The sequence below is a fragment of the Colobus angolensis genome, unplaced genomic scaffold (assembly GCF_000951035.1).
Source record: "Colobus angolensis palliatus isolate OR3802 unplaced genomic scaffold, Cang.pa_1.0 Scaffold61, whole genome shotgun sequence".
NCBI lineage: Eukaryota > Metazoa > Chordata > Mammalia > Primates > Cercopithecidae > Colobus > Colobus angolensis.
The window spans coordinates 1,275,246-1,303,152 of NW_012119710.1; the positions used below are offsets into that span (position 1 = coordinate 1,275,246).

The 27,907-nt window shown below is 41.3% G+C and overlaps 1 protein-coding gene across 1 annotated transcript in view; it reads left to right on the forward strand.

The window, feature by feature from the left end:
• The window catches only part of EXT2 (exostosin glycosyltransferase 2), a 158,493-nt gene extending 131,230 nt beyond the window's left edge, over positions 1-27,263 (forward strand). The window contains 4 exon segments of the mRNA XM_011963272.1: positions 14,813-14,956; positions 16,574-16,702; positions 18,767-18,849; positions 25,994-27,263. Coding sequence (XP_011818662.1) covers positions 14,813-14,956; positions 16,574-16,702; positions 18,767-18,849; positions 25,994-26,132 — 495 coding nt within the window. The 3' untranslated portion in view covers positions 26,133-27,263.
• The last annotated feature ends 644 nt before the right edge of the window (positions 27,264-27,907 follow it).

A 27,907-nucleotide genomic window follows, 5' to 3' on the forward strand; every position in this document is an offset into this window, starting at 1 on the left:
AAACTGAAGGGCACAGGGGTTAAGTTACTTCTTTGGGGTGTTAAATATACATTGAATATAACCCTTAAAGGCACACCATAGCAAGTTCTTGGGAATGAAAGGCTAGACCGTGTAGGAAAGCCCGTTTTCTTCCAGCATCTGTGACTTGAGCACACAGACATTTGGACCGAATACCGGGTATCATTATTTATTTAATTGGAAGAAAACAGAGGGGTTATTTGTGTGCTTATATGGGTCGTATTTCCTGTTGGAAGGCAAAGGGCTTTGGGAAATGTTCCATTCTCTCTCCAGCCCTGAAATCAGGAGCTAGGAATGATCTTCTCTGGCCCTGCGTGTTTCTGACTTGTTTGACAAGCTCTAGTGAGCTACCAGATGTGGAAATTCTTTTCAGCCTGGGATAATTTATTTATCTGTTTATGTATTTTACTAGGAAAGTATCTATTGAGTTCTTGATACTCATTTGCGAGGGACTCCTAGGGGAACAGTAGCAGCGTATAGTGTTACTTGAATGTTTGATTTTTTTTTTCCAAGGCTGTCTGCTTTTATTTCAGATCTGAGAGCTGGGAAATAAAAAGCAACTTATTCCTCCTCCCCTCCTCCACCTTTGAGAGAGACAGTTTAAAACATGTGGTAGAAAATGAGCCATGGAGACTTGGCTAAATGTATGAATCTGTGAATTTATTTTTTCTTTCATTCTTTGATCCTCATTTCCAACCATAAAAATTACTGGTAACACTTAAGTGTTGAACATTTTCACCTGGGAGATGTGAAATGCTCTTGGCTAAGAATATCCATTATAAAGTCAGTGAATGAATTCCTGTTCATGTGAGAATAGGAATTCACCAAGAGCAACTGTGTGTTGTTAGGCACACCAGTACTGATGCTCTCCCTTTTACAACCTGGGTATCCTGTAGGTGGTAGCATTGGTAATACCTCCTGGGTGTTAATACATTGTGAGAATTTATTTGTATTACTTTGTTCACAACTTCCCAAGGTAATAACAAGTAAATACTCTCAAAGAACAATGGAAGACCACAAAATAGCATGGAATGCCCCAGTTTTTTCATGAGAACATAAAACCATCTTTGAGTGGGGTTTCCCGGTGCAGGAAGCACCAAGTAGAAAGACACCAAAGGAGAATGAGCTTGGTGTGTGTGGTAGCACAGGGGAGCCATCAGCATATCAATGTGGCAGAGTGGGAATTTTGTTTTGGTGAGCAGTGGAAGCTAGGCTGCTTAGGTTAATAGAGGGCCAGTGGAGGCACAGGCTAAGAGGTCAACTGAAAAGTTTAAAGTGACAGGCAGAAAAGAGGCGTTGTAGGTTTGTAGAGAAGTATATGGTAAAAGCCGTCAGATCACAGGATGACTTAGAGGTTGCAGAGACTGGAGATTGTGCTAGTGGAAAATCTATAGACTTAGTGTTTGAATGGATTGAAGAACCAAGGAGAAAGAAAAGACCAGCTTACTCCGTAGCTCAGATTTAATTAGTGATGAGGGGGCTTCGCTAACTGGAGAATTCCAGAGCTGAGATGCTGTTTAAGATTTATGTTTTAAACAGAATTGGTAAAACTTATGGCTCTCTATATGTGTATCCAAGGAGAGTAGGAGAGATTATAGAATCTGCAATTTTTTTTTTTTTTCCACTCTGTTGTCCAGGCTGGAATGCAATGGCACAGTCTTGGCTCACTGCAACCTCTGCCTCCCGGGTTCAAGCGATTCTCCTGCCCCAGCCTCCCAAGTAACTGGGATTACAGACACCTGCCACCACACCCGGCTAATTTTTTGTATTTTTACTGGAGATGGGGTTTCACCATGTTGGCCAGGCTGGTCTCAAACTCCTGACCTCAGGTGATCCGCCCACCTCGGCCTCCCAAAGTACTGGGACTACAGATGTGAACCACCGCACCCAGCCTAGAATCTGCAATTCTTAATAAATGATCCCACTTTTTCTCTTCTCACTACAACAACTGAAAAATAGAAATGACATATCCTAGAATTAGACTTCATAACTTCTTTAAAAACTAGTAGATGACTGGGCGCAGTGACCCATTCCTGTAATTCCTACACCTTGGGAACCCGAGGTGAGAGGATGGGTGGAGGCCAGGAGTTCAAGACCAGTGTGAACAACATAGTGAGACCTCATCTCTACTAAAAATTAAAAAAGAAAAAAAAAAATTAACCAAGTGTGGTGGCACTCACCTGTAGTCCCAGCTACTCAGGAGGCTGAGGTGAGAGAATCACTTGAGTCTAGGATCGCGCCACTGCACTCCAGCCTGGGCAACAAAGTGAGACGCTGTCTCAAAACAACAAATAAATACAAATTAAAATGCAAAGCAAGTCTTGGACATGCTTCTCACGGGCTTGTGCTTATGATCCTTCTGATAAGAAATTAACTGCTTACCTGCCTAGATTTATACCCCAGAATCCTAAATGTGAAAATGTGCCTCGGTCTGTTGGGAATCCAGGAGGGTCTCTGCAGAAGGGTTTTTCTTTACAGCACATGGAACCTCCTATCTCATCTTGCCATGGATGGACTCTAGGAAAGGCTCACCCTTTGAGTTCATCTTGGGCACAGAGAAACTCGGTTCTTACTTACATAGCTGAGGCTGATAAAAAGGGGCCATCCCTAACAGAGGAACCATAAAACAAAGGACATACCTGCAGTGCATCCACTTCCAATAAATATACTTATTGAAAGTATTTCAGCTTTTGGTGGGAACCAGCACCTCAGATTTTCATTCCTTGACCTCTTGTGTGACTCAGATCATTGAGCCTAAGTCTGACCTAGCGATGACTGGCAAGATTAGGAATTAAAGTCTTTCTTTCTCGTATCTGGATGGTGGCCTGTATCCAGAGTGCACTGTGGATGCAGTCTGGGAGTTAGCTTGCATGGCTGCTGGTATGCTGCTGGCACTGGAATTCACACTGAGCCAGGCCTGTTTTTGGCGAGCACAAGGTCAAACCTTGCCAGAGCTGCACTGGATCAGCTTTTGTGCTAGGTCTGACACTAAAGCTTTACAGTGTAGCTAGGACCAGTTTGCCAAAGTTGAGCTTTTAGAAAACTATAATTTTTTTAGGCCTGTGGTGTACCCTATTCTTTAAGTTGAGGGGTGTGAGCTCTCTTTGAGCCTTGTGTGTATATCTGAGTAAGCAGCAGTTCCCCCGAGTACCTTTCCTTAGCCTGGCCATAATGTCAGTACAGTGTCGAAAAGAACATATCCCTGTCTGTTACCTCCATTTTTCACTTTTTGGAAGTACCTGAAGGGTTGCCATTATAGAGACTGTTGTCTTCAGAAGAGAATGGGCCACAAACAGCTCATTTCTGTGAGTGTTCTCACCTGTCAGGTACAGTTAGAACTTCCCAAAAGAGACAAATGGAAAACTATGGTCAGAGGTGAGTCATTCTTTCTTAGAGGATCATCTCCCTGGAGTATTTTTCACATTGCTTTAGGCTCCCTGTTTTTCAGCCTGTAGGAGAACTAAATAATCGGTTAGGTCTGTCCTATCTCCAGCTTGCATTGATTTACACCCCCAAGACTCACAGGGACCTGGAGGGAAAATAGTTCATGTGTGCCACGGCTACAGCAAGTGCTGCTGAAAGAAGATCCCAAGTAATGGGCCAGAAGCCCAGGGAAGTGCTGAGGGAAGCCGCAGTAAAGCCTGACCTCTCAGAGCTTTTCCAAAGCACCCAGTCCCCATTGGTGAACAAGTCAAACAAATGTTAAGGGAAGGAAATCAAATATGTTTGCTGAACATTGAAATAACATCTGATTGTTGAAAAAAAGCACCTAGTTGGGAATTACAAGAGAGTGGCACTTTTTTCTTCCCCACTGAGCAAATTAAAACAGCAAGTTCAGAATTTGTTTATATAGCCATTAATGAAACATCCAGTGTAGGGACTAGCAGCCTCCCTGCCCCACAGAGAAGGGCACATACTACCTGCTGGCACATCTGCCTGTCTGAGGGTCTCTCCTCCTCAAAGACCCCCATTCCAGATAAGTCCATTCCATTGGTTTTAGTATGTTTTCCATTTTGTACCAAGCAGCCCTAGTGAGGAAAGAGCCCTGCAGACCTTTCTATAGCCAGCGCTGTGTGTTCCACACCCTCACCTCACCCCAGGATCTTTCCTGTCTGCAGCACCATGGAGGCCACCTGGTTTTGTATCTCTGCCTCAAAACTAGTGCTCATAATATGGGATCGTTATTTTAAAGAGGTGTTGGTACATTTGATGGTTTAAAGAATATGTGCCTTCCCTCCCCGTGTTCAAAAGGAGATATCTGCAATGATATTCCAACCCTGAAAGGATCCATATGTTTCAGGGTTATTGTTCCAAAAGCTGCCTGCTGTCTCATTGGGATTGATTACAGGGGAGCTTTGGCTGCTTCAGGAATTCAGAGCTTCAGAATTTGGCTTATGGTTTGAGGATGTGGGGAATTTGTCTTCATGGGCTGCTTATCTGTCTTAATTGTGATAGAGATACTCCAAGGAGATGTGTGGGCAGGACTGGGCCCAGGGCCAGGGGAAGCCAGAGCAGCCCCAGGCCTGAACTCCCCAGTTCACTCAAGAGGGCAGTGTATGTAGCATTCGGAGGAAAGCTGTATCATTTCTCCTGAATATGAAGCTGCATCCATTCATTGCAAAATTTTACAACTGCCTGCAAAATCGTGAGTTTCAGGCAGTGGTTGGTGATTGCTATTGCATTAGACATAGTGATTCCACATTTGGGGAGAATAAAGAGAAAGAAAACTTGAAGGATCAGAGTAGTCCCAGACCTTAGAGATGTCACAACTGTGAAACAAGTCTCTAGAAAGCAAGATGAACTAATCAGTGTGATGTTTACAGCTCATCTCTCAGATCGTATTTATTTCTTGGTGCATGAAAATTGGTGCTTAGGGTTCACATTAATCATGATTGAAATATATTTGCTGCTGTCTGTTGGCTGGTTTAGATCAAGAGTTGGCAACCATTACTAGTAATATTTCTAGGTTTCCAATCAGCCTTTTGGCTGAAGATTTGAAGGGTTGGGTGGAGGTCATGACCACATGTTGACACTGTGCTTGGAGAGGGAAGGAAGAAACTGGCTTCTCACAACCAGGGCCACTAAATACATCCACAGCAGAGATCTGGGCTTGATTGAAAGCCTCTTCTCCAGTGTGGTCCATTCATGCAAGAATTGTATCTGCCTTGTTTACCACTGTATGCCTAAATGCTTGACACGTAGTAGATGCTCAGTAAATATTTATTGAATTAGATGTATTTGGACATTGAATTTATATATACTTCCTGTCAGTAGAATTGTCAGGGGTTGTTCAAAATATAATGATTCCATATTCCATATTCAGTGGAAAAGTCCTGGTCTTTTCTTTGCTGACTTTTTCAACAAGTGGTGCTGAAAGATTGGACATCCATGGGCAAAAATTTAACCTTGGCCTGGCCCTCACACTTTATGCAAAAATTAACTGAAAGTGAATCAGATTTAAATGTAAAACGTGAAACCATAAAACTTTTAGGAAAAAAAGGAGAAAGTCTTCAGACTCTAGGGCTAGGCAAAGAGTTCTTAGATCTGACACCAAAAGCATGATCCATTAAAAAAAAAAAATTGACCAATTAGACCTAATCAAAATGTAAAATTTTTGCTCTGTCAAGACCTTGTGAAGAGGACAAAAAGACAAGCTATAGACTGGGAGATAATATCTGCAAACCACATATCCAACAAAGGGCTAAACATCTAGAATATGTTTTTGAAAACTCTCAAAACTCAACAGTAAAAAACCAAATAATCCAGTTAGAAAATGGGCAAAGGCCATGAACAGACTTTGCACTGAAGAGGATATACAGGTGGCAACTAAGATGTTCAGCATCATTAACCATTATGGAAATGCAAAATAAAACTGCAATGAGATACCATCACACACCTTTAAGAATGGCTAAAGTTAACAAAAAAAAAAGACAAACAGCAAATGCCAGTGAGAATACAGAAAAACTGAATTGCTCACACGTTGTTTTTGGAAATGTAAAATGGTACAGCCACTCTGAAAAATAGTTTGGTAGTTTCTTATAAAATTAAACATGCGACTACCATAGGACTCAGCAGTTACACATTTGGGCATTTATCCCAGAGGAATGATAATTTATGCTCACATGAAAACCTATATGTGAATGTTTGTAGCAGCTTTATTTGTAATTGCCAAAACCTGAAATCAGCTCAGGCATCTTTCAGTGGATAAATGGTTAAGCAGACTATGGCAGGTGCATACCATATGGAATACTATTCAGCAATGAAAAGGAGCAAACTACTGATACACACAACAGCTTGGATGATTCTCCAGGGAGTTATGCCGAGTGAAAAAAGCCAATCCAAAAAGATTACATACTGTATGATTCTATTTATATAACCTCCTCGAAATGACAAAATTATAGAAATAGAGGCCAGATGGGTACTTGCCAGGAGTGAGGGATAGGGAGGGAGATAGTTGTGTCTTAAAAGTTCAACAAGAGGGACCCTTGTGGCTGTGGAAATGCTTTGTGCCTTGATTCTATCAATGTCAATATCATGTTGTGATGTCATACTACAGTTTTGCAGGATGTTGGGGGAAACTGGGTAAAGCGTATACAGGCTGTCTGCATTCTTTCTTACAACTGTATGTGAATCTATAATTATCTCAAACTAAAATGTTTAATTTAAAAAATATTGGGAGCTTAGTATCTGTGAGTCAGATGCATAATGAATTAATAAAATAAGAACACTCAGATCTCTCCATCCCTGAGCTTGTATGACTTTAGCTTGCTGTTGGATTGCCTTTCTAGAACTTAATATCAGAATTAAGATTTTAAAGCTAGATGGAGTATATCTGGAGATATATCTATCTATCTATATCTGTCTATCTATATTTATTAGATATATGTGTATTTATATTAGATATATGTGTTTATATATATATATTTAATAATGTTGATGTCATCTGTTATGATACTTTGGACTTTAGTTTTGCCTTTTATTATAAGTGACCCCAAATCATTTTTTGGAAATAGATGAGATATAAATAAATAAGTAATCTGAAAAAGTCCCTCTGCTGCTTGATTCTCCACCAAGAGATTATGGGATTTAAGCACACATATAGGGCACTAGGATGAATTAATGCATTAAATAATGATTTGGGAAGCAGATTTATGCTTTGAAGCCAGCCAGGATTACTGAGTTTGTGGTCACTGTCATTTCCTACCTTTGCGCAGTAATAAGAAAACAAAGGGGATTGGCCAGTTATGCTGTAGTGTCCCTGACTGCAAGTGATGGAAGTCACCAGGGCAGCTACTTGAAGTAAGGAGAGTTTATTTCCTCCTTGGTGGACAGAGCTAATATATTTGATCCCTGGTCATTTAAATTAAGGCTCACCAAAATCAGCTTGAAGTTTTGAAGGCTCAATAATGGTTATTTATAATAAACTGAAGTCTCTGTTACTGGTTGTGCAGGATTTAAAGAGAATCATCATTTGGCTTATGATGACTATTCTCCTTTTAACTTCATTAAATAATCTCCTGAGATTAGACTTAGAAATAGTATGACCCACACTGGAGCTGAGGTTATGGAAATAAAAGTGATTTCATCTTTACTGGGTCTTAGGGAGCACAAAATTAGAAAACCCACGACCTGATCCTGACCCATGTCTTCCTCCTCCTCTCATCCCCTCGAACTCACGTCTTTCCTTCCCTTCTTATTATCTCCCAAGAGATTCATTGCCTCATGAAAAATAGTAGTTGGGGTTAATCTTTCATTTAGCTGCTTTTTGCTTGCGTTTCCTTCTCTGCACTAGAGCCTCACAGATTACGAGGTTCCAGTAGGCCCTCAGATGTCAGATGTGGAGTCTCACTAGTTTGCTGCACAGCTGACGGGAGTTCTTTCTTTTAGTGGTGTGAGCATATGGCTTTCTTTGCTAAATGAAAACCACATTCACAAAGAGCCAGTAGTTTTAGAAATGAGGACTGATGGGAGCAAAGGGTTTTGTCATGTTCCCTACCTCCTCTCCCTACCTGGTTCTATTCTGAACCTGGTCATTCAGCCGGCACCTGTGACCCTCTTCGTATCTGCCACTGGCACCACAGAGCTGAAGAACATTGACCCTGAATGTCATTTTTCACACCATAATCTGACTTCTTTGTTTTCAGGTGAGGTACTGAGCTTGGGGACAATAAGGTGCTTTTTAGAATTAGCATAGTAGCAAGTCAGATGACTTCATGAATAGAGGATTGTACTGGGAGTTAGGACCAATTTAGATTTGACCCAGCACTGTAACCTTGGGAGAACCACGTCTCTCCAGGTCTCAGTGTTCTCATCTGTGCAATGAGGGAACTGGACCAAGTGCCCTCTGCCTTCTACATGATCTCTGAGGTTGCAGATCTCCGAGATGGCTTGGACAGTGGTCATCAGCTCCAACTCCCAAAGTGTGAGTCTTATTATTATCCACAGAAGGCTCATGGTTGTGCTGTCCAGTGAGCTGGTACAGATACAAACATGAGGTACATGTTTAAAGACACTTTCTTTGGCAGTGTCTTCCTAGGAGGGATAATTATTGAAAGATTTGATGGCACAAATTTTTCTATCAACTATGGCCAACCCCAGTCTGTCTCTTTGCCATCTTCATGGCCCCTGGCCTTAAAAGATAACTTGCAAAGAATGGAGATCATGTGCCCCAGCACCAAGGTACCAACCTCTACCCAGACTGAGGCAAATGGGAATGCTGCCCAAACCCCAGAAGCCTGCCTGTATGCTTGGTTCTCCTGCTTGGCTTATTTTAAGCAAACTCCTGCCTGGGGTTGGGAAGGTCTCTCGGGCAGACTAAAGTGATCTCGCAGGTAAATCTTAATCGATAATGCAGTTTGTCCATGTGTTTGTCAAAACTAGTCAGCATTAGGGAACTCTACGTGACAACTTCTGGGCTCCCTGGCTTTAGATGGCTAGTATCGGCATTGAATTGTGGCCCAGGAGTGAATGAAGGAAGGCTCTTTGGCTTTTTTCAAAGCACCTCCTTGATAAAAACTGCCAACTACCAATGTAGTTAAAAGCATAAGCTGAAAATGAAGCCAGTCAGTCCCTCCATTCCACTTCATTTCAGGAAATTCCAAAAATAAAAGGTGAGCTTTGTTCCCAGAGGGCTGAGAGTGAATCCTGTAACTGGCTCCTCTGTGGAAGCCAGCTCAGAATTGGAAGCCGGCCAGCTGCCCCCTTCCCATCTGGGCAGCATGCAAGACAAAGCCTGAAGGGAAGAAGGGCCACTAATTCAAAGATGCTTTTGCATATTGGATTCCTTGTGCTCTGTCTTGGCTGGCCTAGGCATGTGACAGCAAGGTTTGTGCTGGTTCTTAGAGCTGTGTTGCACTTTGATGGTTAAGGATTGACCAAACTCAGGCAGTGTGTGCAAGGAAGGAAATGAAGCCATTGCCCAGTTTGATGCGCCTTGGATCCATAGACTGCACCCCCACTCCATTTCCCTCACTACTTCTTAGTCTGTCTCTTGGTTCATGAGTCCTAATACATTGCTCACCCAGTAGCAATATCCCTGTGGAACTGTGCCTTTGACGGTGTGATGACTGTAGAAGCCACTTCAGAGAGTGGCTTTTCTCCTAGTGCTGACCCGTGATTTCGTAATTGGACATCCCAGATGGGCACCACCTGTTGTTACACCTTCCCCCTTCTCCCCCTTGTCTGTTTCCTGAATCTGACTGCGGTTAGCACACACCCTGAGTTTAAAATGCACTCTCTAAGCTGGCTTAGAAGGTAGTGCATTATCCTCTTTTTAGGACCATTTATTGGGTACTTACATGTGCATGGCATTTTAAACAAAGTTAGATAATGCAGCCCATGCTGTTTAGAAACTTACAACTTGAAACAGATCACAATTGGTGGGTTAGTTCCCTGGGAACAGGTCAGTGAGGAGGAAGATAAAATATTTTAGCTGTTAAAGGACATTAGAAGTCACTTAATCCAACCCCTTATTTTATAGATGCAAAATGGAAGCAAGACACCTTGAATAGGTCAGTTGCACAATGCACCAGTGGCAGAGCCTCCTGGATCTGCTTTAACCACGTGCCTCTGGTCCACTTTCTATAGGGTGTGAGACTCAGTCTAGGCTGCCTCCTGTGGGCTTTTACACAAAGGTAGAAGGTATTTGTTTAATCCTATCTATAGTAACGGGACACGACAAAAGACCTCAGGAGGCTCAAGAAAGAAGAACTTGGAAAATGGCCGAGTAGGCATAGCTGAGAATCTAGAGAGCAGAACATTTCCATAATCAGGTAAGAGGTGTTGAGGACCAAGATTATAAAAATTAGAATGGAAAGAAACAGTTAGAGGATGTTTTTACATCGTTACAATCCCCATTTGACTAGTGGTGTGGGATAGCCACAAATGGAAGGACTATCCAAATTATTGGTAAGTCCCTAACTTAGGCATAGAGTTTATTATAACAGAGATAGGCTTCTGTCCCCCAAAATGTGTGCAATTTAAAATAGATGAAGGCGCTATATATATGGAGGATTTCAACGGTATAGACAATTTAATATTGACTTTGTGATTCGAATGTAACTGTGGAAGCACTGTTTCTGGAACTCCAGGGATATTCTGTGAAGTTTCAAATACCCACACCACAATATATAAAGGCATTTGGTAGTAATGACAAAAGACTGACCCAGAGCATTTCCCCGAGGTTAAAAGAAAAAAGTTGAATTAGAGTAGGGGTGGGTAGCCATGAAGAGACAGGGTAGAGTTTGAGCTCTTGCTCATCTGGCTGGGAAAATGCTTTACTGTATACATAATCGACTTCGTACTACACTAGGGCTCAATTAGAGAGGGCCCATCCCATTCTGTTTCACTCCGTTTTGATCCTGTAGTCAGCTGCAGAGTTATAGATGAAGTGACAAGGATGGTATCTTGATTGTATCCAGCTGCTTGGAATCAGTCAAGAGCTGAGAGGCCCCGCATGAGGAACAGCGCTCACTATAAAGGCTCCAAAGCAACCTGAAATTCAGGACACCTCTGATGCCTTTTAGAGCAGCGGAATTTAGCATCTGACCCATTGTCACCAAATTAAGTCCCTGAGAGAAGTCTGATAAGTGACTTCAGCCAACAGTAAGAGGACCGAAATCTTAACAGCATTGGACTCGACAACTGAGCCAATAATAATAATTTATTATTATGGCTGCAAAAGAGGGGCTTGTAAAGAAGAATCCCTAGGGAAAGCGATTTGAGCTTTTCTTAGCATGAAGTAGAGAGCTGTGTTGACTCAAAATAAACGGGGAGAAAAGCAACTTCCATCTTCAGCAGAAGTGCCAACTGAATTGGATGCTCCCTCCCCACGCCCTACTCCTTTTCTTTCACTTTGGCATCCCTGGTGTTTAGTTATGTGTGCTTGGAGCCCTTCGGAAATCTCTTTAACCCCATGAATCAGTGATCATGGCATTGGTGTGACTTGAACAGGCAGGTGCTTGGTGCTGAGAAAAGGAAGCTGGCAACGCATTTCATGGCATCTGCCCAGGCCCACAAAACAAACAGAAGTTATGGCTCACATACTGTGTTGCTGCTCTGGGCTCTATAAAACTGTAATAGTATCGTATTATTTTAATCTGCTGAAATGCAAACCCCAGAGTAGAGAGAACACAGCAGCAGCATTACACATCTGAGAAAATGTTTGACATGGATTCATTTGTCTGCAGCTATTATGACGATGCCTGTGGTCAATTAGCTCTGTTGGTTACAACATGGTGTTAATGAAGCCAAGGCTGTGGGTTTGAGAGCCCTGTTAGGTGAGCTGGTTTCACACAAATGAAAGCTCTTTTCATGATCCCAGACCACACCCAAGACCTATGTCAGACATTCCATAAAAGCACGGAGATGGTCACAGTGAGGACTGGACAAGACAATGCAGTGTCTCACCAAAAATGCCCCTTCTACCCGCTTCTGGAAAAACAAATCACAACATGTGCTTTGGTGGGGAAATAGGACTGTGGTCTTCACACACAATGGATATCACGTTATAATTCATGGTAACTGCTGGTCAGTACTGCTGCAGGCTTCCTTCCTGAATTAAGGAGTATACTGGCTCTGGTATATATTTTCTCTGAAGAAAAGAGGAGGATTTTTGATTCCCTTCATTCTTGGCTTTTTACTTGCTGAGATTCTGCCCAATCGTGCGTTAGACAACTGCGTGTGGAATGTTGTAGAGTGCCAGACACTGTTCTTTGTGCTTGGGATACCACAGTGTATAAAACAGTCTCTGTCCTCTTTGAGTTTAAATTCTGCAAGAGGAAAATACATAGTAAACTATAAATAACCAAGATAATGGTGCAAGTGAAAGTTTGGTAAAGAAAAGGATGGGGTTGGGGGGGTGTGGCGACGAGTGGCTGGTTGGGGGTGCTGTTTGCTTCAGCAAGGAAGGTTCGAGAAGCCCTCTCAAAGTAGTTGACATTTAAACAGGGACCTGACAGATGAGAAGGACCCAAGCCTTTGGAAGAGCTGGAAGAACACTCCAGCCAGAAGGAATAACAAGTGCAGAGGGCTTGAGGTCTAGTGGTGGCTGAAGAACAGAAGGGCCACTGGAGAGTGAGGGGACATGGTGACAGAAGAGGTGAAGAGTAGGCAGGCCCTCTGTGACGTGTGAAGGAGTTCGAATATTATTCTCAGTGCAGTGAGAAGCCATTTTGTTGTGTTTTGAGGGCAGTACCTTTCTTTGAATATTTTGGGAGCGATACTATAGGTTGAATTGTTGAAGTCCTGATCTTCAGTACCTCAAAATGTGACTTTATTTGGAAATAGGGTATTATTTATTTGGAAATGGGGTATTTTCAGAGGTTAATCAAGTTAAAATGTTGTCAGGGTGACCCCTAATTCACAGACTGATGTCCTTATCGAAAAGGGAAATTTAGACACAGAGACAGACTTGCACAGAGGGAAGATGGCCTTGTAAAGATGGAGGGTTGGAGTGAGGCATCTACAAGCCAAGCAATGCCAGAGATTGACAGCCAGCCACCAGAAGCTAGGAAGAGGCAAGGAAACATTTCCCGACATGTTTCAGTGGGAGCATGGCCCTAATAACACCTTGCTTTCAGATTTCTAACCTCTAGAACTTAAGACTAGTTTCTGATCTAAGCCCCCCAGTTTGTGGTTCTTTGTTAACAGCAACCGTAGGAAACTTAAAAGGGCATAGGGCCCAAACACACTAACTCTGCCCTAGGGAGTGGCATGAAGTGTCCTTTCTGGACTCAGCAACACTTGTGTGTTGGGGAAGCCTCTAGTTGCTCTGGCATATGATCATATGACTTTTATATATATTTAGGGAAATTGATGATGAAAATAACTCTATTAAAATAGATATAAAATAGGAGAGAATGCACTAGTTGAATTACCCTGTGCAGAATACACTAATATTCTTTTAGGGATGGTCCTTTTAGGGATGCTGTGCAAATGATGCTTTGGAAGGGCAAGAATGGCAGGAAGGAGACAAATTAGAAAGCTAGCACAGTAATCTTGGTGATGGACAGTGGTGGTTTGGGCTAGAGGGAATGGCACTAGAGGTGGTAAGAGATAGAAGAAGATCTAGCAGGACTTGCTAATGGATTGAACATGAGGAAAGGAAGGAATAAAGACTGAGTCTTAGCTTTTGGGTTTGAGCAACTGGCTGGCTGATTTATTGAGATGGAGAAGATTGAGAGAATGACTTGTCTGGGGATATGGAATCAAGAGTTATGTTTTGGACGTGTTAGGTTTGTTTATCCAGGTGGAGATACTAACTAAGTGGTTGGCTATCTTAGAAACATTCAAGGCTAAACATAAATTTAGAGGTCACCAGATTATTGATGATATTTAACGTGATTGAAACTAGATGAGATTACTTAAAGAGAGTTTGAAGAAGAGAATAGGGCCTAGGACTGAATTCTCAGGAACTCCATTATTTAGAAGTCTGGTGATGGTTGAGGAACTAGCAACAGAGACTGATAAGAGGCACGAAGACCAACCAGCAAATTATCATACTCATTCATGGTATGGATCTTTTCAAGGTTAAACTAAATTATACAGAAATACATGGGAGAAGGTATTGGAAATTCCTCATCCCCAGTATACCCAATTCTGCTTAATCCAACAAAACTCTATGTAAGGACCTTTCCAGATATGGAAATCAAATATTTGTTTTTATTGTGTTACAGATTACAGAATGAGGCAGCCCTTCTATCCTTTAGGCTTCCAGTAGGTCATAAGAATGGGTGTATGCTCAAGAGAAATAGATGCTTTTTTTTTTTTTTAAGAAATGGAGACTTTATTATAAGTTTTATATAACTTAAATAATCTAAAAACTTTAATTTATAATTAAATTAATTTATAATTTAATCTTAAATAATTAAAAAACTTTAATTTATAATTTATATAAATTAAATAATCACCAATTTAATACAAATCAGGGCAGTTGAGTTGCAAGGTTCCATTTATCCTTCATTTTGTGAATTCATTAAGAATGGAACCTATTTCATTAATCATGTTAAGAGATTGCCTACCTTGGCCCAACTCGGTAAGCTGTTACCCCCACATTACTTGAAATTCCCAAGCATATACAAGAAGATTGGGAGGAAGTCAGAATCAGCATCTGTCTTTGAGTATTGGCAGAATAACTAGCACCTGTCTGATGGAACATCTCCAGAATCCCATTATGACCTTCTTAGGTTATAACAGTTTGAACCTAGGAAGTCTGTTGATACCTGTTTGAATAACTCAGCACTGAATGGTTGCTGTCTGAATTGGGACTTGATTGTTATTATTTGTCTGTCCTTAGGTCTGGCGAGAATTTCCTGACCGGTTGGTGGGTTACCCGGGTCGTCTGCATCTCTGGGACCATGAGATGAATAAGTGGAAGTACGAGTCTGAGTGGACGAATGAAGTGTCCATGGTGCTCACCGGGGCAGCTTTTTATCACAAGGTAAGGGGGCGCAGTCCTGGGGCAAGTCGACAAAACTGAGAGAATGGTACACATTGTATCTGACCCAATTTAATTTTCCATACCTGCCGAGAGGGCTTACAAAAGCCATATTGTGTGACAGTATTTTACAAATAAAGCTGTCCTTTTTCTAATTACACAAGTAATGCACTCTCATGGTAGAAAATAGGAAAATACATAAAATAGAATGAAGAAAAGTTACTTGTAATCCTGTCACTTAGAGATAACCATTTTATCGTTCAGGTGCTATTTCCAGCTTGCCGTTTATTTATGTACTTACTCGTATGTATACACAGACAGTTGTAAATATTCTCATTAGCTTGCTTTTTTCATGTATTGCATTGTGAGCCTTTTCTCATGTCATTGACGTATCTTCATAAACAGTTACTTCTTAGCATAATTAAGATACCATTATCTTAATGCTTTAGAAGTCATGTATAACTATTTTGCTATCTTGGATATTTCTTTCTAAATTTTTGCTATTTTAGATAATGCTTAATATCTAATGTTAGTGATTGATGTCCATTTTCATAACTGTTTGTACTCATGACCATTGTGATAGAGTCCTAGAAATAGAATTATTATGTCAAAGGGAATGAATATTTTGGGTTTTATAAGATATATGTACATACACGTATATATACACATATACATATATATGTTGTGAATATTCTAAACGTATATATGTTGTGTATGTGCATATATGTGTGTGTATGTGTCTGTTGGTTTCAGTATTGTTTGTGTGAATTTACACTCCCACCAGCAAAATATAAAACTGTTTTACCGTGCCTTTTCTTGCATGAAATATGTTTAATAGAAAAGAAGTTAGCTATTTTTATAAGTAAAAGTGATTTTTATTGTCTTAACTTTGATTTGATTACTAGTAAGATTGAAATTCCTTTTGTGTATTTATTAGCCTTTTGTATTTCCTCTCTGGGAATCATCACTTCGTCTTTTGACTCTTTTTTTATTAGGGAGAGATTGGGGAATATGCATTTGATTTTAGAATATTCAGTTCAATGGTAGAATGCTCCCTGGGAGTGTATGGTTTAATTAAACAATAATAACTTGTCTGTTCTCAGCAAAGAACTGATGTCAGGAGAAAGGTCTGTTCAGCTCAACATAGTTAATTTAATTTAGCTGTATTCATATCGATTGTTTGTTGTTAGCTCAGCACTACTTCCCTCATATTTTTCAGGTCTCTAGATCCAGAAATGGGTTTTTGTATTTTGCAACAAGCAAACAAAAAAACAGAAACTAAGGTTTATAATTAATGAGATTTATGGTAGTAGACTATGTATGCTTTTTTTTTTGACCCATTTCTATACTATTTCACATATATGGTAGTTTTAGAATTGACTCAGTTTTCTTCTGCTTTAAAAAGCACACACTTTGGTAGAAGAATGACCATATAGAACATGCTTGGTCACTTGACCAAAAGCATTCTAATACCTCCTTGTACGTTTCCTAATAATACAGCCTTGTGATTAATCTTATGAGAGAAAGCTTGTCCCCATGACTTGGCTATGCTACCCCTTATTTATAAGCCAAAGGGAACTGCTATTTTTGAGTATTTCTTCTTTCTGTCTCACTTGACAGTATTTTAATTACCTGTATACCTACAAAATGCCTGGGGATATCAAGAACTGGGTAGATGCTCATATGAACTGTGAAGATATTGCCATGAACTTCCTGGTGGCCAACGTCACGGGAAAAGCAGTTATCAAGGTAGGAGGCTCTGTCACTCACTTGTTTTGAGACCTTGGGCAAATATCTATTATCTGAGCCTAAGAAGTTCTTGTAACTATAAATTAAGTATAGGACGAGATAAACTTTAAGCTCCATTGTAGTTTAAGCTTCTATGATTGATGCGGTCACACTGGGAAACTGAAGCTAGGCTTTGACAAATTAAACATGTTTTCTTTTTTTATACAATTTCTTTAGTTGCAATTTTTAACCTTCAGTATCAGAGACAAAGGCTATGATGATCAATCTGTAAATCAAAAACTTAATTATATTCTCAAAGCTGATATGGGATCTAGTTCTTTTAGTTAAAGGATGTAGTTTAAATTTTTCTTAAGGTAGCTGGTTTTGTTTTTATTAGATGTTGAGAAAATAGTACACCTCATCCAGTTATGTAACTGTAGTTGTCCTAAACACAACTAATTTAATTGTTTTTAAATATCAATTACCAGGTTTTAAAAGTACCTTTCCCATAACATATTAAAAGCTGAGAATACACAAAGTTCCTATGAGAGGCCTTTGTATCTGTAAAAGATGCCTGTGTATTCCTGAAATTTATACATTGTTCAAATAAGATCCCTAGGTAGGTACAGAAGGTACCCTTCTTTATATGAGTAGAATTATCTTGGTCTTTTTTCCTTCTAGATTAGAATTTCATGCATGAAAATGGGCAATGCCAGGTTCCCTAACAATCTGCCTAGAAAGCCAGATTCTAGGTGAGCTTATGCTGAAAGCATGGTATGGCATTATCCACTGATTCCTCATGCTATTAACTGATGAGAGAAGCCAGATTAAACCAAAGTGAAGAGGGAAGGAGGAAACATCACTGTCTGTGCTCACCAAACTTGCCCCAGTCCACACCCTGTGCCCCAGTTCTCTAAATAACTCAGTGAACAGCTGACCACACAAAAAATAATGCAAATTGTGAGAGTTATTTTAAAGGGATCCCTCCCATCCCCAAATTTGCTTTTTTTTTTCTTTTTTCTTTTTCTTTTTCTTTTTTTTTTTTTTTTTGAGACAATCTCGCTCTGTCACCAGGCTAGAGTGCAGTGGCACAATCTCGGCTCACTGCAACCTCCGCCTCCTGTGTTCAAGCAATTCTGCTGCCTCAGCCTCCCGAGTAACTGGTTCTATAGGCATATTCAGCCAGATTCAGCTTTTTTTTTTTTTTTTGTATTTTAGTAGAGACGGCGTTTCACCATGTTGGCCAGGCTGATCTTGAACTCCTGAGCTCAGGCACTTCACCCACCTCGGCTTCCCAAAGTGCTAAGATTACAGGTGTGAGCCACTGTGCCCGGCCCCAAATTTGCTTTTTAACATGCTTCAACATGTTTTCAGCTGTGGCTGCTGACTGTGAACAGTAATGCCCAGTGTCTCTATGCTTCTTAGCCTGGACTTAGTTATCTAGCTTTCTTTCCCTTCTATCTCTTCACTGTTTATTTATCTTCACTAGGTTGGGATAGCAGCTTCCCCTGAGTTTGCTAGGAAGATCACTGGTTAAGGTTTGAGAGGGTAGTGGGAAGTCAGGGAAAAAGTTTCAGAGTATGAGGGACCATTCAATTTTTTTCTTGACTCAAGGGAATTGCAGAATAGCTTGGCATCTTCAAGAGCATGGTGCTGCTCATAGCATTTGCCATTAGCTGGAAAGAGGAGAAAGAGCGCATGTTGGAACTAAGGTTACGGTGAAAGTTATGGGAAGCTGTATTTCATCGCCCTTATGGCTACAAGAACAAATGGTGTTTATACAAGGACCTTGGCAGTGAGAAAACAGTCATTAAACAGGAATTAAGGAGCTTGTCATCACCACTTCTTTCCAGTTACAGAAGGCAAAAGCCCTCCAAGCCTTTTTTATTGGGCCCTTGTGAGTTCTGCTGTTGGCTGAGCCAGACAGAGTTGAATGGAGGAATGGCGAGGTGTGTGTCTGTGTGTGTGTGCACGTGCATGCAACATCTCAGCTTACAACACAAAATAATGCAGTGTGGTGTCACATGCATGATTTTATTGTCCTTGACACTGACAGCCAGGTATGTTTTTATCCTCCTCTGGTAGGTAACCCCACGAAAGAAATTCAAGTGTCCTGAGTGCACAGCCATAGATGGGCTTTCGCTAGACCAAACACACATGGTGGAGAGGTAAGTGAGCCTCAACCAAAAGTGCGCCTTAGCCTCTGATCTCTATTTCCTGCCTTAGGCCTGTTTATGGGACTTTGTTGGAGATATAAGGACAGCAGCTGGTAGCCATAGTCACCTCCATGTGCACTGTGGGAATTGGGTTAGTTCAAGCCCAGGTCACCCAAAGAATTAATTCGGAATGCTACTCACTCAATTTGTAATGGCTGGAAGGGTCTTAAAAATATAGCTGGCCTTAAGCTCCAGAAGCCAAATTCTCCATGTGGACTAAGCAGTTAACCATCTACAGTCATTTGAGTGGAAGCTAGTTAATTCCAAGGAAATACTGGATTATTTTTCAGGGTAATAGCTCCACGTTATAGTAAAAACTTGATTAGAAAGAATTAAACCAAACCCACCAGAGACAAATTACCTTTGCTGACACTGTGGAAATGCCTGCCAAGAACAGGATCGAAAGCAAAGCCCTCACGTTACAGACAGAGGGGCAAGACAACTCTAAAATACTCTCTTTATTTCGATTCAAGTCAGTTACTCAACAAGTACACCTTTGTGTGAAATGTAATCCTAGGCCTTGTAGGTAAGTATTAAAGGAGTGGGAAATGTATGTCTTCCGTTAAGACTGTACTAGACCTAATAGTTCTCACCTGTACCCCAAAAGTCCCCAAGCTTTGAAGTGCCTGAATCAAACGTAATACTTTCAGAAGACAGTTCTTTATACAAGACAGCAAACTCTGACATCCCAGTAGCGCTTGTCAGAGGACAAAAATGCACTCAGATAAGGATATAGTAGCCTTTTAGAATGAAATATCTAGTTCAGATTTCACAGATCTTATATGCCTCTGCTTGCAGAATTCATTTCTGAAATCTATCAGCTATATTAAAATTCTTCAAGCCTAGAGAATTTTTGCATGTGTGTGCAGAAAGTTGTTTCAGTTGGCCTGGATTCTGTAATGTTTTACTCTCTAAATAATCTCTTTATCTTTTTCATATATAAACATTACCCAAACGACATGACCTTCACCAGTTGTTGATGTGAAATAGTATACTGTCACTGGTATCATAAGTGTTTCACAGTTAAGGATAGTGACATACACTGTCATAGCTCCTTTGGAAGAGACCCAATTGGACTTCTATTGGAGTACATGAAATTGTTATTTAAACCTAAATAACAATTTGGGGAAAATTCGTAGCAGTGAGCTAAGTGGTCATTCATTGGGCTGAGTTAAAATGGTGGGGATACATGGTCCAGGAAAGGAAGTATAGGGAGAAAAGTTGACCTGATGATGGCCTTGAAGTTCATGCTGAGGCTAAACAACTCCTCTAGCTCTACTGAGATCTTAACAAATGTAAAGAGGTTTAAAATGCAGTGAGAGCCGGGTGTGATGGCTCACGCCTGTAATCCCAGCACTTTGGGTTGCCAAGGCCGGTGGATCATCTGAGGTCAGGAGTTCAAGACCAGCCTGACCAACATGGTGAAACCCTGTCTCTACTAAAAAAAAAAAAAAAAAATACAAAATTAGCTGAGCGTGTTGGTATATGCCTGTAATCCCAGCTATTTGGGAGGCTGAGACAGGAGAATTACTTGAACCTGGGAGGTGGAGGTTGCAGTGAGCTGAGATCGTGCCGTCACATTCCAGCCTGGGCAACAAGAGTGAAATTCCATCTCAAAAAAAAAAAAAAAAGTGCAGTAGGGGGATTTAATTTAGATATAATTATTATTAAACACTGGAGTAACTAAGGGGGATATGGAGGCTTCCTCTTTGGAAGTTTGTTTTTGTTTTTTTGGGTTTTTTTTGTTTTTTAAGAGAAAGGATCTTGCTCTGTTTTGCAGTGATACAATCATGGCTCACTGCAACCTTAAACTCCTAGGCTCAAGTGATCCTCTCATCTGAGCCACCTGAGTAGGTGGGACTACAGGTGCATCCTCGTACCACCATGCTAACTAGTTCTTAAATTTTTTTGTGGGGACAGGGTCTCACCATGTTACTCCGCCTGGTCTTGAACTCCTGGCTCAAGGTATCCTCTCGCCTAGGGCTCCCAAAGTGCTGAGATTACTGGCACGATAGGATATGTTATGATATGTAGGATATGTAGTTAGGAGGAGATGCTGATGGAGGGATTGGAGCGAATTGTTGGACTTTAACAGCGTCAAGGACCTTAACAGTGTTACATGTATATGTAACAATGCTATTTGTGATGAGTGCCCTGAGAGAGGCTCAAACGGCTATAATTGATCAGGTGAAAGAGAAGTAACTTTTTGCTAGGTTCATTGTTAAGAATAACTTTCTAAAAGAGGTGACATTTGAAGTGCTCCTTCAAAAATCACTAGGATCCCAACCAGTAAAACCCTGGGCCAGAAGCAGAGACTCTCGGCAATAATTTTTTGTATTTTAGTAGAGACAGGTTTCACCATGTTGGCCAGGATGGTCTTAATCTCCTGACCTCGTGATCTGCCCACCTCGGCCTCCCAAAGTGCTGAAATTACAGGCATGAGCCACCCTGCCTGGGCTTTTTGTTTGTTTGTTTTGGAAGACCGGAGTTTTATTATTACTCAAATCAGTCTCTGTATATACTTTTATATATGTATATCAAGATATAGATATGTGGAACTAGAATTTCAGAAAGAAGTTTAAAAAAAAAGTTGAGCCCAGTCATACCTCAGTATCCATAGGGGATTTGTCCCAGGACCACTAGAGGATACTAAACTTCATGCATGCACAAGTCCCTTATATAAAGGCCTAGGATTTGCATATAACCTTTGCATATCCTTCTTTATAGTTTAAATCATCTCTAGATTACTTACAATCCCTAATACAACATAAATGCTATGTAAATAGTTGTTACATGGCATTGTTTAGGGAAAAATGACATGAAAAAAAGTCTGTACATGGTTAGTATAGATGCAGTTTTTTTCCAGATATCTTTGATCCAAGGTTGGTTGAATCTACAAACACAGAACCCTTGGATATGGATGGCTAACTGTATTTGGCAGTCATCTGTCCAGAGACAGCAGTTGACTAAAGAAAACCAAAGGCAGAATCTTGGGAAATTCTGACATTTAGGAGACACAAAGAGTGACTGAAAACAGAGAGGCAACCACTGAAAAGGCCAGGAGAGAACCAGGACATACAGTGCTCAGAAGCATGGAAGGAGCAAGGAACAGGCAGGCTGGAGAAGGTCTTTGAATTCTATGCTTGTTGGTACCTTACAAAAATAATAGCCAGGTGTGGTGGTGGGCACCTGTAGTCCCAGCTACTTGGGACACTGAGACGGGGGATCACTTGAGCTTAGGAGTTCAAGGCAATACCACTCCACAATTGCACCTGTGTGAATAGCCACTGCACTCCTGCCTGGGCAACATAGCAAAATCCCCTTCTGTAAAAAATAGTAATAATGTCATAGAGTATGAAGCCAAAAGGTTTTAGAGTATGAGTCGATGGTGAGGAAGTAGAGTTAGTGAATGTAAACTACTCTTTTGAGAAATTTAACAGAGAATAGAAGGAAACAAATCTGGAAATAAATTAGCAACTGGGAACAAAACTATTTATATTAAAAATTGAGTCACTGAATAATTAAATAAGGCATTTAGATAGGGAGGGAAGGAGACGTGAGTTAAGCCATCTTGGGTAGATAAAGAGATGATGTTACAACTGTAGAATCCATCCTTCCTTCCTTTTCCCTCCCCCTATCTTTGGCTGGTCTCCCGGCCTCAAACAGGCCTCCTGCCTCAGCCACCTGAGTAGCTGGGATTATAAGTATGAGCCACCGTGCCCGGCTGTTTTATTTTTAATAATAATCTTTGCAGAATACACATTTTATGCAAAACAATGAAAGCAGTTAGCCACTGTACAAGTGTGTGTGACCTTGTGTTGGGTTTGGTGGTTCAGTAGCTCATTTATTCCTATATTTGGGGGTCTGGGATCAGAAATCTCAGTTGTGTAGGAGAGTGGCTTCCATTACTGCCCAGCTTCCGTTGCCAGGATCCGCTGTTAGTTCTTTAAGAGTCAGAAGAATGTGTCGCTCTTCATTTTGACAAGTGTCTTCACCAAGGTTAGGGCAGTATGACAGGCAGACAGTATTGATTTAAGAAAAAGAACATAGTATTCTGAATTAGGCTAATCTTTATTCAAATGATGAGTTTGCCACACTTATTAGCTGTCTGACCTAAGGAAATTGACTTTACCTTATCCAAACTTCAATCTGTTCATCTCCTAACATAGGGATATTAATATCTGTCAAATTACAATGTCCATTTATAGGTTCAACAAATATTTATTGAGCATCTTTGTACCCAAGCTGTTATGTGTGGGGATAAATGAAGTAGTGATACATGAAAGCCTGTAGCACAGGGCCTGGGAATGTTAGTTTCCTTCCCAGTTTCCCCAGCGTTAGTCCTAAAGACTCCTGGTTACTTTAAGTAATGGTATGTGTTTGAAAGGAAAATAGAAAACCATTAGTTCTTTCTTCCCCAGACACCTTCATCACTTCAGAGATAGTGGCAGTTCTTGGTGTGTTTGTACTTGATTGGGAAACCAACACAGGAGAATGCTTACTGACGTGGTAGCTGAACCCCTGACAACAGCTCATGTGGGCCACTGGCAAATAGCCAAAATCCTGTCTCCCCTAACCTGCTCTCCAACCCAGACCCCCTGTGTGAAAAGATAGTAGGAAGCACTGTTATTACCTGGCAGGAGAGTTAAGGACCTTGACCGTTCAGTGGAGGCCTGCTGCTTCTCCATTGTGGGTCTGTGTGAAGGAGAAAGAAGTACTCACTAGACCTGGGTTAGCCAGGGGCAGCTGTCAACAAATCAAGCTGGCCTGAGCCCCAGTGGCTTCTTGCCTATGACCCATTCCTGTTGGCAGATCTAGTTACAGAGGAGACATTGTCCTCAATACTCTCTGCAGGGCCATGGAACCACTATCCTCTGCCAAGAACCAGGATTCTTCTTTAATACATACTTGCTAGTACCTATGCTGGGCACAGCTGGGCTTTGCTGGCCAGAGTCTGTATGCATAACTAGAAATGAGAAGAATCTGGACATGTTACAGGCAGAACAACAGTCAAAAGTAAACCTTGGAGAGGTTTGATTTTATCTGCCATTGCTTTGACCCCATAATCTGAAGAGAGGGAAGCTGTTGTCCCATGCTTGGTCCACCTCACTTTGTTAAAGTTCATCTGTCTTTTCCCAATCTTCCTTCAATTTGGAACTAGGAACACCACCTCCTGAGTCTCAAAAGACTTCCAGCAGGAGGGAAACTCAGTCACTAGTGTATAATGGTAGAGTGTGATCCAAAGAGCAGACTCTATTGCCAGCTCAAACCTGAGTTTAAAACCCAGTTCCACCACGTTCTACCCCTGGGTCGTTCTACCCCTGGGTCCTTGGGCAAGCTGCTTAACCTCTCTGAACCTTAATTTCTTAACCCATAATGTGAGGCTACTATAAACCCAATAGTTGGGCAAGGCGGGTGATGAGTATGGGGGAGGATTACTTTAAGAAATCCATGAGATATGTACGTAAATTATCTGGCACATAATAGGTGCTCAGCAGTTGTTAATTTCCAGTCCCCCTCATTGGACCCTAGAATTGTGTTAGTAAGTACATTTGTATCATCTAATTAAGACTTTAGCCTTAGAAGCCAGAATGCCTGCTTTGGCTCTAGCCTTTTCTGGTTATTTGACCTTTGAACATGTTATTTATCCTCTCTGTATCTCAGTCTTCCATTATAAAATGGGAATAATAGTCCTACCCCATAGGGTTGTTGTGAGGATTAAGCTCATTGTTAATGAGTAGAAAGTAATTTTAACACAGCTTGGAACATACAGTAAATTGTAGTTGTTGCTTTGTGGTATTGGCGGGCATGATAATGTTATGAGTTAAAGGCTCAAAATGAAATAATAACAAATTTTTTTAGAAACATAATGACCAAGAGAGAAGAATTGATAATAGCAGTCTTCTTAATTAACAGCTTTCTTGCTAAAGCTCAAAGCACTTGAACAAAAACTTGTTGGTTAAAATAATTTGAAACAATGCTTGCAGTATCTCTGAGGACAGAAGGGACCTCTCTGGTCTGTGTCTTGACATGCAGCTCCTGCTTGGTGAAAGGTTCTGCCTCCAGTTAGAGTTTGTTCTTTTTGTAGCGCTCTCAGATATCCTGGGCCCGACTGAGGCGAGAGTGTTGACCTTTCGGAAATCCATCCTTGAGGTCCCCTTGACTTCAAAAGCAGCTTTTCCAGGCTTGTTTTCCCCCTGGCCTAGTGCTGAAGCATCCTTATTACCCAGCTGTCACACTCAGTTGGCCTGATTGACCAGAGCCATTCCCGAACACATGCCTGACCTGCTCACCTCTGAGAAGACTGGCTTTGGGAGTGAGGTGGAGATAGGGAGACGGCCTCTCCCCTCCTCCAGTGGTGCTGCACTGCACTGGCACTGAAGCAGTTGTTGCTAACAGTTCTGACACGGAAGTGACAAAAATGATGAGAATTATGAAGGCTGTTCATATGAAGGCTGTGAAGCTGTTCAGCTTTCACAGAAGATTGTGCAGATTGACATCATACCCAGAGATTGCCACTTACAGGCCCTCCGTCAATGTTGGTTGAATGAATGAAGTATTTATTGTTTGAAATTTGGCCCTGTCACTTTTTTTTTTTTTTTTCCTTTCATCACTTTGTGAGCAACATCTCTCCTCTCCTTTTAAACTTCAGTAAACTGAAGCTCAGATCCAAGTAGTTTTTTTTTCTTTCCATCCTTTGCCTTCTGTTAGCTGGCAGAGATGGGGTTAAGAATTGTTGGCAGCTAATCCACCTTGGTTTGAGGCCCTCTCACACTGAGCTGGAGGAATGACTGGAATTTGAGGGGGAGGGGAAAAGATATTCTGACCTTTGCAGGCCCGTGGCCGCCAAGCACCATCTCCTGTTCACGTTCTCCCACCGAACTAATAGTCCAAGTACCCCCAGTTCACCTCTTTTTTCCACACCTGTCAACCTTTTTAAGAACCTGGGAGCAGACTGTGGCTACTTGAGCTTTTTTTGTTGATGTTGAACATTACGTATTTTGCTGTTATCTCTCAGCCTCTTGAACATACTATCTTTTCTCCCTGCCCCCATCCTTCTCATTCTGCTCAAACCCCTCCTCCCCAAACCCCACAGGTCAGAGTGCATCAACAAGTTTGCTTCAGTCTTCGGGACCATGCCTCTCAAGGTGGTGGAACACCGAGCTGACCCTGTCCTGTACAAAGACGACTTTCCTGAGAAACTGAAGAGCTTCCCCAACATTGGCAGCTTATGAAATGTGCCATTGGTGGAGGTCTGAATGTGAGACCGGGACCGAGGGAGAGAACAAGGCCTCCCGCCACTCTAATGTCAGAGAAGTGGGTTAAGGGTGGAAGGTTGACCTACTTGGATCTTGGCATGTACCCACCTAACTCACTTTCTCAAGAACAAGAACCTAGAATGAATATCCAAGCACCTCGAGCTATGCAACCTCTGTTCTTGTATTTCTTATGATCTCTGATGAGTTCTTTTCAAAAATGCCAAGTGGAAGCCTTTGTGGCATGCTCCAGAGTTAAATCCAGCTGAGGCTCCCTTTGTTTTCAGTTCCATGTAACAGTCTGGAAGGAAACATCACAGACAGTAAGACTGCTGGAGAAGAGAAGCCTGTCAGCCCATTTTAGGTCTGGGGAATCATGTAAGGGGTACCCAGACCTCACTTTTAGTCATTTACATCAGTGAGTTCTTTCAAGGAACAGCCAAACCCAGAATTTGGTGCAAAACCCAAACATCTTGGTGGGATTTGATAAATGCCTTGGGACCTGGAGTGCTGGGCTTGTGCACAGGAAGAGCACCAGCCGCTGAGTCAGGACCCTGTCAGTTCCATGAACTATTCCTCTTTGGTTTGGCTTTTTGATATGATTAAAATTATTTTTTATTCCTTTTTCTACTGTGTCTTAAACACCAATTCCTGATAGTCCAAGGAACCACCTTTCTCTCTTGGTATATTTAACTCCGTCTTTGGCCCGACAGCAGTCTTCTGCCCGTGTCTGGGAGCACACGCCAGGAGGAATGTCTGGTACCCTGTGCATCCAGCATAAGAAGGTCCCAAATCGTAACCATTTTAAGAGCAGATGACTCAGAAACCTCCAGAGGAATCTGTTTGCTTCCTGATTCGATCCAGTCAATGTTTTACAGGTATTGTCAGAGAAAAACAGAGGGTCCGTACTAGCCGTGCAAGGAGTGGCTCTAGCTGGTACCTGTAAAAGTTGTGGGAATTGTGACCCCCATCCCAAGGGGATTCCAAAATTTCTCTCAATAACCTTAACATTAGCCAGGGAGGTTCTGGCTAACGTTAAATGCTGCTATACAACTGCTTTGCAACAGTTGCTGGTATATTTAAATCATTAAATTTCAGTATTTACTAATACTGCACATGTGTGAATTATACCTCTTTAAGCCCAGTTGATGAACAAATCTACCCTGGCAAATGTTAAATGTTATGGATTCGAAACAGATTTATCTGGCTCTAATATTAAGATTAGCAACAGTTTGGTCTTTAGCCATAACATGTGTCCCCAAAACACAAAATACATAACAATTTGCTTAGAATATGGATATAATTACAGAAACCTAGTTGTTATGCCAGCCGACATCACTCATACACCATCCATTGTTCTGTTGAGTGACATGAAGATGGGCAGTTATTATGCTGTAGTTTCATCAAGAGTCACTTCAGATGTGTTCCCCAGACTTTGAGAGGTCAAAGAAAATTTCAAAATAGCAAAGTTGGAAGTGGAAATCATAAAGAGTTTTGTCTTCTTTCATTTGAATGAGTGATTGAATCCTGGACTATTATTGCCAAAGGGGGCAAGCAATCATCTCATCCAGTTTGTTCATTTTGCAAATGCAGAAACTGAAGCTGTGATTTTTTTTCAGTGTCTGACAACAGCAAACACAGGTGCTTAACAAATACTTTTGATTTGGGTAATATGTACTGGTCAGTGGGAGACATAGGAAAGCATTTTGGTCTCATATTCACAATATTGGGGACGATATGATAGAAAGCAAGGA